This window comes from Tupaia chinensis, unplaced genomic scaffold, assembly GCF_000334495.1.
Source record: "Tupaia chinensis unplaced genomic scaffold, TupChi_1.0 Scaffold000489_1, whole genome shotgun sequence".
Classification (NCBI taxonomy): domain Eukaryota; kingdom Metazoa; phylum Chordata; class Mammalia; order Scandentia; family Tupaiidae; genus Tupaia; species Tupaia belangeri.
The window spans coordinates 2,798,976-2,813,908 of record NW_006160001.1 but is presented as its reverse complement, the minus strand read 5'-3'; the positions used below and the strand labels follow the sequence as shown (position 1 = coordinate 2,813,908).

The 14,933-nt window shown below is 43.3% G+C and overlaps 1 protein-coding gene across 2 annotated transcripts in view; it reads right to left on the bottom strand.

The window, feature by feature from the left end:
* Positions 1-14,735, bottom strand: part of GDNF (glial cell derived neurotrophic factor) — a 21,146-nt gene extending 6,411 nt beyond the window's left edge. The window contains exon 1 of one of the 2 annotated variants that reach the window (XM_006156312.3): positions 14,564-14,735. In XM_006156312.3, coding sequence (XP_006156374.1) covers positions 14,564-14,714 — 151 coding nt within the window. In that variant the 5' untranslated portion in view covers positions 14,715-14,735. The remainder of the gene's footprint in view (positions 1-14,563) is intronic. The other variant, XM_006156311.3, reaches the window with a different exon arrangement.
* Positions 14,736-14,933: the final 198 nt, after the last annotated feature.

The window sequence follows — 14,933 nt, the reverse complement described above, 5'->3', positions numbered from 1 at the left end:
CCTCTTCCAACCTATGGGTTGTCAGGAAAGTCACGACGCATTTTTGCATAGAAAAACATAGAAAATACATCATGACTTTCCCAATGACCTAATATGTTCCTAATACCTGGCTTTTTGATGCCAGTTGAGTTAATTCATAGAGAAATCCTCAACTTGGCAATGCAATATATCTTGGAGGCATTGGCAACCAAACACCTCTGCAAAAAAGGTGCTGGACAAACCTCACTGAGGCTATCCTTAAGAATTCTGCAGAAGCTTCTAACCTAGCCCAGACAAGAAACTGCCCATGATGAAGTGCCTCAATCTTTCAGGAATCCACTGGACTGAGGGGAAAGAAAAGAGGCCAAGGTTTAGATTAGTTCCCTATATTAAACGTAACGGCATGCATTTTCTTCTTTATCCTATAAAGGGGCTTGGCATAATGTCAGATACAAGAATAGCCCTCATTATTATTAACTTTGATAGTAAAATGCTTGCAAACCACAAATGAGAATAATTTAAAACAAAAAATTCTGGAAATCAGGAAAGGGCACTTCGAGGATACATCTTGGAAAACATATCCATCTAGAAGCTACAGTTTTAGAAAAATCAAAATGCTCAGATTCATTTAAGTCATCTTTCAGAGTGCAACCAAATATTTTGGCATTATTCTATCTAAAATATTTTAACTTTGATGTGTCTTTTGTATAAACAGTGTTATTTAAACAAACGAAAACTTGCACTGCGGCAGGAGTCTGGGAACGACCCGTTTTCCCTGCAAAGACTTCCTCTCCCTTGGTTATAGAGAAGAAAGAGTAACATTACTTCAGGAAGAAAGGACTGGGATAGTGACTATTTTGTAACGTTAGGTGAGTTTTTATAGAAATAATGGTGAGAGCTCAGAGTCCTCCCTGTAATGATTGAACTAAAAATAACATAATTGAAAACATTATCTTGGTTAAACTGGCATTAGTGTACAAAAGTATTCTCCTAAAATGTCACATGACTCTTAAAACAGTACAGGTGAACTGTATTTCAATCAAAGGGTCATGAGGGAGGCTATGTGAGGGGGTTCAGGGGATATGGGAAATCTTTGCACCTTCCTCTCAATTTTGTTAAGAACCAAAACTGCTGGGTCTTGGGTTCCTGGGTTGTCCCCCTCTTCACCCTGGTCAGGCTGGGTGTCTAAGTCAGCCTTCAGCCTAAGTCTCCGATCTGTGAGCCCAAGATAGGAGAGTTACAGGTTGTCTACAGAGCAGTGAGGACAGAATGGGAGTGGGCTTTGAGGGTCCTAGGAAAGAGGGGCCTGATCCTGGTACCCACAGTGCCTATTGTCTTTGAGGTCAGGCTTGAGATCTGCCCAGGGCAGCTTCAGTGAATTCAGGGGCCTTGGAGAGAAACCCAGGTGCTTCTTGCTTTGGGGAAGACCTACCTCTCTATCTCACTATAGAGTGTCCTGGCAGAGCAGGACCTAATATACTGAAGTTCATAGGAATGAGCTGCTGCCCAAGCCACTGCCAGAAGGGTGAAAGTATGTCTGGAACCACACCCTTACTCCAGGTAGTGCCATGAGCTGGGCTGTGGGTGTGAGGCTTCAAGTGTCCCTGGGGCTGCTGGGATTGGATGGAAGTGTGAAGGCCTTTTGTTCTGATCCTGGTACCCACAGTGCTGCCCTTTTGTTTTTAGGTAAAAATTCTACTACTTTACAAGTCATGTGGCAATGGTAATTTACTCTGAAACAAGCACAAGATATGCTGATTCCACCTGGACCGATTTGCTAAATTCAGAACTGGGAGTGAGATATATATTTTCTGTTGAAAAATTGAGTATTAATTTATATACTTTCAATAGATCCTAAGGTTAGACTGCCATGAGCCACAGAATTCTGTAAAGTGTTTCCGAAAAGGGGAAAGTCATGCTCTTTGGGGCCATCTCTCCTATGTCCTGGGTCTTGCATATCACTACAAGGCAGATCTGGCAATTTCCCAGGTAAAACCGGAAAACCGGCAGCCAGTGGCGGTGGCAGATTCAGACAGAGAGGCCCCATCTCCGGAAGCTCCTCAAACTCACTCTGGCACCAAATGACAAACAAGACTCTTGCTGCAGAGCTAGAAGGACAGAGCCCAAGATTCCAGTCTGGGTCAGTCCCTGACCAGCTGCGCGACCTTAGACTAGTTGCTTAACCCTTCTGAGGTGAACCCTGTGCTCTCTGGGGCCCTCTCCAGCTCTAGAGCCCTAAGATGCGTACAATCTGATTCTTGGCTGGGAAGTGCTGCTGGGCACTGATTCTCCGTTACCTCTGTCAGGGAGAACACACCTCCAGCTGATGCCCCAGAAGCATTCGGCCCAGCTACCTCCATTGGGAGCTCTTCAGAACCTCCAGGAGGTATTTTAGGATCTAGACATACTCAACTTCTTCGCTCCTGTCTACCATGTTTGAAATAATCATCACCAATTCTTTCTCAAAGTCATCTTCCTGCGCCCTATTTAAAAGAGGCAAAGAAATGTAGAAAGAAACCCATGTTTGTATCTGAAAACACCTAGACTATATAATGTGAGGCATTCTTTTCTTTTTCCTTTCTTTCTTCCTTTTTCTCTTTTTTTTTTTTTTTTTTGTTACAGGGTGCATGCACCAGCCAGAGAGCGCGCACACGAGAGAGAGAGAGAGAGAGAGAGAGAGAGAGAGAGAGAGAAATCACCCATAAAGGGGATGGCTATGACGCAATCTCTTCTCCTCCATTCCATGTACACTCACGCACCTGGCATGATTTTTAAGCTGCCAGGTCTGGGACTAGAATCATGGTCGGCCATGTGGGAGTCTAATGCCTTAACCACCATGTCATCTGCTGGCCCCAGAGGGAAGCATTCTTGAACCTTGGTTTCCATCTGTGAAAGTAGAGTCAAACTTACTGACCTCTAAGAGGACATCCTACATCAACATGCCATAACTCCTTCAGTCTTCCTTACCCAGAAGTTAAATTCTAAACTTGCTCTTTTCTTAAAATCTGATTTTATTCATTTGCTTTTGCTGCTTCAAGTATATTTAGGTCATGACTCCACAGTTAGAATTGCCCACTGCAGCTAGTACCGAACAGATTGTGAGAGTACCACAGCTTGCCCTTAAAGGCTGACAGCCCTCATTTTTATTTGATTTTTCAGGGACTTCTGAAATGTGCAGTGTAATCCATGAGAATGTTCTAGTTCTTTGAAAAATTCTGTAAAGTTTTATCATCTTCTCTACCTAAAAGTGATGATTTTCTCAATTATTCGAATAAAGTTTTTAAAAGTCTATAGGTTACTGAGTATGGGATTCTGACGCATCTCAGTTATGTAATGACCATCCTTGCTTTCCTATTTTTGGATACAGAATTTATATTTATCTAGTAGATGGTCCTGATTACTGGCTGCTTTTGGATTAACCTCAAGAGGGGTCCACAGCATCTATTTTCCCAACTATAATCACCACTGAGGCAATTCACTAAGACATTGTGACCATCTCCAGAGCTACCAGTGCATTCTCCCCATGACCAGTGGTTTGTTGACAATAAGGCATGATGGGTTTATTTGAAAAGTATTTGCATTGTAAAAACACCAGTGTGTTGTTATCTTAAGAAAGCATTTCTGGATTCTCTCAAGGCGGAAGAAAAAGACCAACCAGAATGTAAAATACTTCAGAATATAGAAAACAGTCTTGGGGATACTTGTAAAAGCCTCTTTGCCCACAAAAATGCCATCTTACTTACCATCTCTACCACTTTGACCAACACTGTACACTTACTATTGATAATTAGACAGCATTTTGTTATCCTACCAACTCAACTAAGAAAACTTAAGATAGCATACCGGAAATTATTCCATGAATGTGAATTGCCAGAAAAACTCACTCAGGGACAGTCTATCACGTTCATAACTCAGAATCTAATTGCACTGCCTGATTTCTTTGTATGTGGTCCATACTTTTATTATAGTTATGCTAATAATCACACAGTAATATAACATCCCCCCTCCCCTGATCCTGGGGTGTGTGTGGAGGGGATGTCCACTGTTTTGCTTTTAAGTCAGGAAAACACCCAACAGGGTGTCCATTTGTTAGTTAATCCATGAACACCTGTCGTGAGCTAAAAGCCTTCCTCAGTGGTAATAAACACGTCATGCTAATGAACACACGGCAGGAGCTCTGCCACTGCCCTTATAAAATTTAACAAGGAAGGACAAAAAAGTTATCTTGTAAAATTAAGTGCACAAAAAGCCACTAGGGAAAATAATCCCTGTGGTGTTATCAGAAGCAGGTAGTTGTAGGGGGGAAAACCACAAGGGAACTTGCTAGAAAGCCTCTGCTTTCTCTTCCCCTCAAATATTCTTTGTCATTCTGGTAGTCAAATACGAGGAAGGACTTTCTATGCTCCATGAATGAACTTACTGGAATCACAAAGACTTTTCAGGAATCAGATACAGGTATCATTCTAGAATAAATGTACTTGCAAAACCCTAACGCCTACTTTTTCTCTTTGCTGATCTTTGATGACGTCAAGATTTACATCTGAGGGTGCTAAAGTGATCTTGTGGAGTAGTGACAAGCATCAGTACTGAACTCGGGCTGTCTTGAGCCCAGATTCTAGCTTAGCTGCTTAACACCACGGACCCTAATTTCTCCTTCTTCAAAATGGATATGATCATACCTTTACCTTTAGTCATGATTAACAGGATGACAGAAGAAAAGACTTCAGCTGAGCGCCTGGCCCACAGAAAACACTTAACAAACGGTGCTTAAAGTAATGGTATTGTTACATCTGTGATACTCTTCAGCAATGTTTGCACAGGGGGAACTAGTACAAAGATCAACATTATAGTCTCTAGTCAGAGTGAATCACCCTAAAGAGGATCTAGACATTGGTGCCTTTTCAGTCTAGCATATTCTACAGAGGTGGGCAGAAGGAGCAGGTCTGTCTTAAGAGTATGCCTCTTCTGTGTTCCTAGAAATGCCTGACACTTAATCACTCAAACATCTACAGATTCCATAGCCCAGGAATTTTTGTGTTTACTATGGCTTAGAGTAGTGTCTTCAAAGTGAGGCATGAGTCCTTCTGGGGGTATGTGAAGATCTTCTGCAGTTTTCTCTTCTTTCTTTCTTCTTCTTTTTCTTTTAATGACAGCATATGTGACACATGAATGAGAGAGACAGAAGCAACCTTGACAGGGTCTTGTCATGCTGCCATCCCCTTTCCCAACTCTTGTTTTTAAGTCAGGAAAACAACAGGCTTGGAAATTAGTCTAGTTTAGGGAAGAATGAAGAGACCAGAGAGTCAAATACAATTTGTGATCTTTGATTTAAAAACCAAGCGAAAATGGCAACAAAACCTCACCAAAATTCTAAAGGGTATTATTGCTAAATTGAAGAAATTTAACCAGATTATCTATTGATAACAGTATTATATCAATATTAAATTTCCTGAGACTGGTAACTGAATTGTGGTTATATAAGAAATGGTCCTTGTTTTTAGAAAGTGTGTGTGGAAAGTACGTAATGTTATGTTTGCAACAAATTCTCAAATGACTCGGGGGAAAAAAAGGCAAAATGCTAAAAGAGGTCAGTCTTTGTGAAGGGTGTTTATTGTACTACGAGTGCTAAGAGGGGGTTCCAATGAATAAACCATGACATGCTGAGGTAGGGGATCCCATATCTCATCCTGGCCAGGCCCTCATGGTAGGTTTCACCTGCCCATCCACCCATCCATCTATTCATTTCATCTTTATATTGAACTAAACTATTTTGGTCTAAAATGGCTGTTGTGTTTGCACATTTGGATTCCTATGGACAAGCTAAAATCATACATGTTAGGCTGTTTTCTTGAGCTGGTTGTTCAGTTACAGCCAGTCACATGAGCCACGCTTCAGTCAATCACAGAAAGTCCACCTTTTTTTAGAGAGAGATTTTTGCTATAGGACATGTGTGTTTGCCAGAGAGACAGAGAGACAAGAGAGAGAGAAAGCTAGAAATCACAACCCCCCCCGGGGGGGATAGCCAAGCCACAATCCCTTCTCCTCCATTCTCCTCCTGGGATCTTGGGCACACGTGCACATGTGCCTGGCATGAGTTTTTTTTTTTTTTTTTTAAGTCGTCAGGTCCAGGACTCAAACCCCGGTTGACTAAGTGAGAGTTCAGCAACATAACCCTTTTGCCATCTGCTGGTCAACAGAAAGGCTGTTTGTGTAGCCTACCATCCACCTGTAACCAATCCAATTGTTTCTCTACCTCATTCCTTCACTTTCATTTTTGCATGTCACTTTACCTTTTTAGAACTTAAAATACTGAGTCAACCATGAAGCTAGCCAGAGTTGCTTAGAAGGTCGTCTGCAAACTCCCTGATTTTAGTCATGCTAAGATCTGCTCAATTAAAACTCCACTCTATTAAACTGTTTTTTTTTTTTCTTTTAACACTTGGCATCCAGAAGTCTGTGGTTGTATACTAACATGTATACTATTCACTTAGATGGTGAAATATTTTAGAAGCGTGCAGTGTGTTTTAATATTCTTACTTGTAGTTTCCTAGGCAAAAATTTGAAGACCATTGAGTTTTAAAACCATGGTTTTCCACCTCAGTTATCTTACAAAAGTCATAGAAAAGTAGCTAACTGGTTGTGCACCAGAGGTGACCCAAACTCTGCTTTGTAAATTGACCCTGATTCCTGTTGCCCTTGGGGCCATGGCTCTGGCACTTACGCAGCCAAACTGAGTGTCTGTCCACATGAATGTCGCCTCTCCCTGCGCAGAATGGCGGTGATCTGAGAACAAGCATCTCTTCTAGGCCAGCTGGCTTCCTGTCAGGCACTGAAGGAGACCCGAGTTTGTCAAGGAGTTAGGGAGCCTTGCACATTGCGAAAAGCATCAATATTATAGGAGTACTTAGTGAAAGTTATGTTTCTTTCCTTAAAATTTCCTGATCTGGGCTTCAAAGTAGCCATTTATAATACTGACATAGACCTATGATGGCCCATATAGAAATTTAAAAGGGGGGGGGAGCGTTAAAGAAGATTTAATAGCCCCAGCTTCTCCTTTCTGTTAGCTTGCTTATTTGATTTTCTTGGAAATCTGGTGCTTGGGGTGAGTGAATGTATTTTGAGCATGCTGAATGTTTGTGTTGTATAATCTACTAATTTGGGAGCACAGTCTGTCAAGTCAAAACACACTGGCTTTGGGACTGAAAGTCTGAGGTTTGAATTCTGCTTCATCACTTACTAGATCTGTATCTCTCGAGGTCTTTACCTATAAAATGAGGACAATATTTTGTCCAGCAGAATTCCTTGATTTTAAGACACTATATATATCTATTTGTTCAAAACTGGGTTAACCAGGTGGCTAGTTAAAGGTACTATGGCAATAACTTGAATATTTCTTATTTCAGCTGTTCACTTACTTGAGGGTTAATAGGTGGATTACATTGTGCCTATGCCTAGAAGTCTTTTCTAAGAGCACAAAATTTCAAAATAAAAAAATGTGCCCAGGCTATAGACTCCACTCATGAACCATCTGAGTACTTGGGTGACTTCTGTTGCAAGGTGATTTTTTTTTTTTTACAGAGATATTTTTGCTATAGTTGCTATAGGGTGTGTGTGCTCACAGAAGAGATACAGAAACAGAAAGAGATAAATCACCCCACTGGGGGATGACCAAGCTGCAATCCCTTCTCCTCCAGTCTCCTTTCAGGGTTTTGGGCACGCACGCACACATAACCAGAGTGTCAAGCCACTGGGTCCAGGATTTGAACTGAGGTCAGCCATGTGGGAGTTCAATGATGTAACCATTATACCATATGCTAGATGAATTTTCAAAGCAAAATCCGACTTGCTGCCACCTGCTTGCCCCAAAGGGGCCCCACTGTCTTTTTCCTAAATTTTATAGCCTTGCATAATCTGAATATCACCTGCCAAGATATCTTAAATTTCCTACCACTTCTCAGTACCATTTTCCTGAACTTGGAGACCGGTTTGTCCTCCTCCTTGAATCGATCACTTGCCTGTTCCCATATCATTATTACAAAAATTTCCCATGTTGTTCCCTAGTCTGGAATGTCCTCCCTTCTTTTCCCCTTCCTTTCCCAGTACTCGTATTTCAAGTATCAGCTCAAATTCTTCACTTCCGAAATTCTTTTCTGCTATATCTTCAAATCCCAGTGATCTCATTACTAGGAATTCTTACCATGACTATCACTCCTGTAGCTCCCCTGTGATAAACATATCTCTCTGCCTGCTGATCCGCCTGCCCATCTTCCCATCTGCCTGTCTATAGTTTGCAACTAGATCACAAGCTACTTCAGTACATAATGCTGCCTTTTTGATGCTATACAATACCTAGCACATGAAACATACTTGCTTCCTGGCTATGGAACATGAGTGCAAAAAAAAAAAAAAAAAAAAAAGGGGGGGGGGGGGCCTTCAACAGAGAAAATACCCAACTGAACAGGGATGCAAAAAAAAAAAAAAAAAAAAAGTGTGGGGGAGGGCATTACAAAGAGAAAATACCAAATAACTTTTATTTTTATGTCAACTAAAGTAAAATCTTTTGAGTATATTGTTTAGGCTGTTGGATCAGCAGAAAGTCCCAAGACTTGGCCAATCCAAACTGAGCCTTAAATAGATTTCTCTAAACAGCAACAGTTTGAAATAGGCTTTTAGCCTGGGGCCAGAATGAGATGTTGATCTCTGAGCTCAAGGAAGAACTAGTGCCACCAAAAAGAGTCTGATGTGCAATTTCTTGATCCCAAGAGATCCTTCCCAAGAAGCAGAACTCTTTCCAGTTTAGGTAGTTACTTTAATATAATACTGTTCATCCATACAGTCCCTACACAATGAGAAGCAATACAGGGAACTTCATATTTGAAAGCTTAACACTGAACCAGCTTGTTGCACTAGAAGTTCCCTTGGCTGCATAATGGTGGGCTGAAAGTTTACTAAAGCTTATTAAAAGTATTTTTCTGGGTTTATGAAACAAATTAAATATCCAGCTCAGATAATTTAAAACGGCAATGCTCCTTCTCATTACAGGTAACCTCTAAGTCATAATCTCCTTATCGCTTAGACAGAAAAATCGTATCTGGCTGTGGCACCTTTCTCAGGGAGAAATAGAATCTCCCTAACATGACCATAGGAGTCTGGTGGGAAAAATTCTCTAAGAAATATGCGGGCTCAGAAACTGGGAAATGGACAGAGCTGTGAAACCTGGGAAGAGCCAGGGGCAGCTGACCCAGGGGCAGAATCCCAGGCAAGACTGGCCCAAACAACTGAATATGGGCCCAAAATAGCCTCCCTGCAAGGCCCACATTTCTTTCTGTCTGTACTATGATTTGCTGCTTGGAATCCCACCATTTAGAGCAGCTTCCTGGCAGATGCTGTGGCAGAAGGGAGTTCACTGGGAACCTGGGGGTGAGCCATTGAAAGTAGGGGAGAAGCTACAAGTAACAGCTTCGATACCTATTTATGGTGCGCATGCTTCCCCAGGCAGTATCTCATTTAACCCTCATATCAACTGCATGAGGCAGGTTTAATATCATTCCTGTTTTGCAGATGAGGAAACAGAGGCTTAAGAGATGTTAAATAACAGCTAATTAAGCACAAGGCTGGTATCCGAACCTCAGTCTGATCAGACTATGTTAACTTGAGCTCTGGGCTGTCCAACCTCCTGATTTCTTGTACTGTACCCTACTTCTGCAGATTATAGGATGTGGCCCCCAGAAGAGAGAATCTTACCTGGTAAATCATGGTTCACATAGGCTTTTGTGGATTAGCCCTAAGGACTTTATAGCTTGATTCAAAAGATTTGTTTCTATAGGGAATTTTGTGACTTGCTACCAAACAGGTAGAATACAATCTTATGTTACAATAACTTTGGAATTACCTGTAATTACAATTTAGCAGTACTCAAAGTCTCTTCTAGCTAGTTAAACCCACTTTACCAGCCCAAGGTCCCTTCATGTTTAGTTTTTCTTTCCTCCTTTTTTTCTTTTGTTTTGTTATTTGCTAGAGAGTGCGTGTGCTCACTAGAGAGAGACAGAAAGAGAGAAAGAAGGTTAGAAAGCACCACCCATGGCAATCTTCTTTGCCATTCTCCTTTTGGGATTTTGGGTACTCATCCACATGTGCCTGGCATGTTTCTCAAGTCGCTGGGTCCAGGACCTGAACTGTGCAGTTGGCCAAGTAGAATTCAACTGTCTCAACCACCATGCCACCAGCTGGCTCCCTGTTTAATTTTTCATGTGTACTGCACATGTCCATTCACTGAAAAGTAACTTTTGAAAAAAGACACTTTTGCCCATTAGCCTCATTGAGACAAGTATTCCTAGCACCTAGGACAGTGCCTGGCATGTTATACTGGTATACATGAACTATTTGTTAGTATATAGATTTAGATAGGAAAAGTTTAAAACCCCATGTATTTTATGCTTTCATCTGCGAAATGCACTTAGAATCAAGATGTAGACTATGACTACAATGAACTAACCTTCAATAAATACAGATGATCCTGTGCAACATCGTTTTGGTCTTCCTCCTACACCAAGTATTTGCTCTCTTCCATACAAAGTGTGCTTAAGTGGGAAACTGCCTGTGGCTTCAGCAGACCTGTCTCCTGTCACCATGCAACTTTAGCACTTTAGACAAACTGCTTTCTCTCTTTAGGTCTTAGGACCAGAAGGGGTTTCTTTTCAGCTCAACAATGCTACAACATCTGTGAGCTTCACCTTTTATGTTCCTCGCAGCTACTCCTATCACCATTTGGAGAAGATACAAACAAAAAGCAAAATAAAGTAACAGGAATAGCTAAAGAGAAAAGTCTTGGATGCCCAAAAAGGAAAATCATGAACCTTTGAGTTTAGACAAGTTAGAAGTTGCTATAGGAGGCAGTCTTGGAGCATCTACTTTACAACCAATCTCTAGGCAAATACGTTAGCCAAGTAGGAATTCTCTTTGGTTACTTCACACTATGATAATACTGAGAATGGTATCCTGGATGTTTAGTCTACACTGGAGCCAGCAGAACACACGCAATCTCAAAGGTGAGTGTGTGGACTGGGTACAGTGTAGTCCCCCTTTGAGAAGTATGGAATGACTTTTTTTTGGAGAGTTTTTTTTTTGTTTCTTTTTTTTCTTGCTATAGGGCGCGTGCGCTTGCCAGACAGACAGAGAGAGACATAGAGACAGAAAGCGAGAAATCACCCCCCAGGGGGGATGGTCACGCCGCAATCCCTTCTCCTCCATTCTCCTCTCGGGATCTTGGGCACACACGCACACGCGCCCGACGTGAGTTTTAAGCCACCAGGTCCGGGATGTGAACCGCGGTCGACTATGTGGGAGTCCAGCGACATAGCCATTACGCTAACTGCTGGTTCCCGAGAAGTACGGAATGACTTTTAATGTGACGTGAAGCATCTTTTGCTCACTCAGTTAACAAGCTTTTTGAAGAAAACTAGAGGGACCAGAATTTATGGTACTTTCTATTTTCAAATGAATGCACTGACTTAATGTTTTCCTTCATAAGCTTTGACTAGTTGTGCTGTGTCCAGTGCAGGAGATAAATGTCAGCACGGTGACGGGGGCATGTTGACACTGGTTGAGTGTTCACAGTCTGCACACCGTCAGTTTTGCCTTCCCTGTCCTGACAGCTTGCTACCGAATTGAACATACCTGGAAAGAAGTCAACTTGGCTTAGAATGCAACTCAGTTTCTCTTTGGGAACATTTCTCTTTCTGGTTTCCTCTAGGATCTATTGGGTCTTCCCAAGAATAAAACAGAATTGAGTGTGTTCTGCTCCAATGTAAACAGTCAAAATCTGGTGTATTGATGACTTAGCATCAGTTATTTTTTTGGAGAGGTTTTTGCTATAGGGCGCGTGCGCTCACCAGACAGAGAGAGACAGAGAGATAGAAAGCGAGATATCACCCCCCAGGGGGGATGGCCATGCCACAATCCCTTCTCCTCCATTCTCCTCTCGGCATCTTGGGCATGCACGCACATGCACCTGGCGTGAGTTTAAGCCACCGGGTCCGGGACGCAAACCGCGGTTGACTACGTGGGAGTCCAGCCACATAGCCATTATGCTAACTGCTGGTCCCACCTGGCGTGAGTTTTAAGCCACCAGGTCCGGGATGTGGTTGACTACATGGGAGTCCAGCAACATAGCCATTACGCTAACTGCTGGTCCCATGACTTAGGATCAATTTTGAAGAGAAAACCCTATAGCGTGCTCTGCCCCCCCACCCCCCAATCAGTGGAACTGAAGTGAACTTGCTTGCTTTGTGACTGGCTGTATGCTATGTGGAAAACCCTATAGCGTGTTCTGCCCCCCCCCCACCCTCCAATCAGTGGGACTGAAGTGAATTTGCTTGCTTTGTGACTGGCTGTATGCTATGTGAGCCACAGATGTTCTTAGGGTATTATCAAGCCTCAGTGAATCATCCCGGCTGCACATTAGACTCACTTCAGGAGCATCTAAAAATCTAGATGCCCAGGCCACACCCCAAACCAATTAAATCAGAATCTCCTGTGGTGAAGTCCAGCATCAGTAGTCTTTAATGTTCCCCAGGCAACCCCAGTAAGCATGGTCTGGTCTTGTGACTCTCTTCCCAAAGTACAACAGGTACAGGGGCATGAAGGCCAAGGGATAAATCACATAGCCACTGGCATTTTGGAGCAGAAAGGTCTCCCCTTACGTCCACTAAGTTCTAAAGTAAGTAAGTAACTTGCTCAAAGTCAGAGTTAATTGAAAGCAGAGTCAAAGTCAGGAGCCAGTATTATACAAGCCTACCTTGACAAAATACTAATAATAAAGTCATTAAACCTCCATAAATTAACCAGTTTCCTAATCAAGAACATTCATTTTTCTCTCCTGGGTGTCCTGGTTAGAGAGCAATTATCTGCCATTCCGTTCCTGTCCCTGTGGCCTAGGATGTCCAAATGAATGAAAAGCCAGTTATTCAGTTCTTATGGGTATTGATCTGAAGACAATGACACTAAATGATATTTATTTATATTTTTTGAGAGGTTTTTGCTATAGGGAGCATACACTCACCAGAAAGAGAGAGACAGAGAGACAGAAAGTGAGAAATCACCCCCTATGGGGGATGACCACTCCAAAATCCCTTCTCCTCCATTCTCCTGTTAGGATCTTGGGCATGCACACACACGCGCCCGGTGTGAGTTTAAGCCACTGGGTCCGGGACTTGAACTGCGGTTGACTACATGGGAGTCCAGCGACATAGCCATTACACCAACTGCTGGTCCACTAAATGGCATTTTAAATTTAGGTTTGTATTGGCAAGGCATTTATATATACTAAATCTGCAATTGAGATGAAGTGTTGAAAATAGGTTTATATAGTTAATTGACAAAAATTCTTGAAACAGGTGCTTGAATTTCAAGGGATCAATCAAGTTCTCTTTCTAACCTTAAATCATTCTTTGAGTCTTAATTTGCCTTATTAAAGAAAACATCCTTTTTCTCTTTCTTGAGACTGTGGAAGAAGATGCTTTTGTTGCCATAATTAAGCATAAAACAAGCATCTCCCATTTAATGGGTTGCTCCCTAGCTCAAGACCCCTGGATTTGGGAGACTCTTGGCACATGACTGACTTGTGCCAGTAGCTTCCTACTGTGGTTTCTACTGAAGAATGTTTCAAGTGCAAAATAGCTGGAGGAATAATTCTGGGGGGAGGGGGGTGTAGAGAGAGTAGCCAGGGTGACATCCTGGCAGCTCACTGTTGCTTTACTTTAGAGTATGTCAAATTTTCTATTGCTACCCTTGTTACCTACAAACCTTCCCCTATCTTGTAATGTAGCATAACTCATTTTATACAACCAACAACTTTCAGAAGCATGAAAGGAAAATTATATCCACAGTTGCATGCCCTCATTGACTTGCTTCTAAGACGTTAATTTTTGAGAGGTAAATCGCAGACTGACTTTTAGTAAGAATAATTTATCTTTTCTTAAGAGTTAGCATCGGCATGTGTGGAGTGAATTACAGTTTTCCCCTACAGTTTCAGCCAGCCTTGTTTACCCTTCGGTCTTTCTAGATCCGGGAGTTGTTCAGAACAGATTTGACACTACCCAGATGCTTGTTCTGAAAAATCGAGGCCCTCCTGCGTTTTCTCTGTCTCTGGCTTGGCTTTGTAAAAATACAGCCTCTACCCTTGCAGGCGCAATTTAGGATGAAAGTACAAGTTTTCGGAATTAAGCACAGCCAGGCAACAGCAAAAAAGCTAAAGGATGAGGAAGAAAACAACAATGGGAGTGTGTCTATTTGATGGGCAAGTGGAGAAAAGGGGACAACCTGTGGCGAGAGAATATTTGTTCATCGCAGCGTTAAAGGGACAGAATAAAAACTGGCGGGCAAAGTCATTTACAGGCAACACAGCTGGAGCCTTCGGGCGACAGCGGGCAGCCACACACCCTTGGGGGCTTCGGCGCCCCGTCCCACTTTGCTCGAAGGTTGGGAGGCCACCCTGCAGTGGGCTGGCGTGGGGTGCGTGCGTGCGGCGGGCATGAGTGAAAGGGATCCGCTGGCGGTCCCCCGGCGGGGAGGGAACGGTTCTTACAGTCACTGCTCAGCGCGAAGGGAGCGCGGCGGCGGCCGAGGGAGCGGTCTTCGGCGGGCGCCTCGGGAGGCCTCTTACCGGCGGGCAGCGGGAAGGCGGACGCGGTGTGGAGCAGCACCAGGCAGACAGCCACGACATCCCATAACTTCATCTTAGAGTCCCGTCCGGCGGCGGCACCCACGCGGCGGGAGGGAGGGCGAGCGGCGGGGGAGAGAACCGCAGAGTGCACGTTAGGCCTGGGCTCCGAGCCCGGGGCTGCCCGGGCCGCGGCATCCCGGCGGGTCCGTGTGTCCCGCTCCAAACTCGTCACCGCCCCCCTCCGCCACTGCGGCAGGGCCGAAGCCCGCGGCCCCTTCTCCCCCGCCCGCCC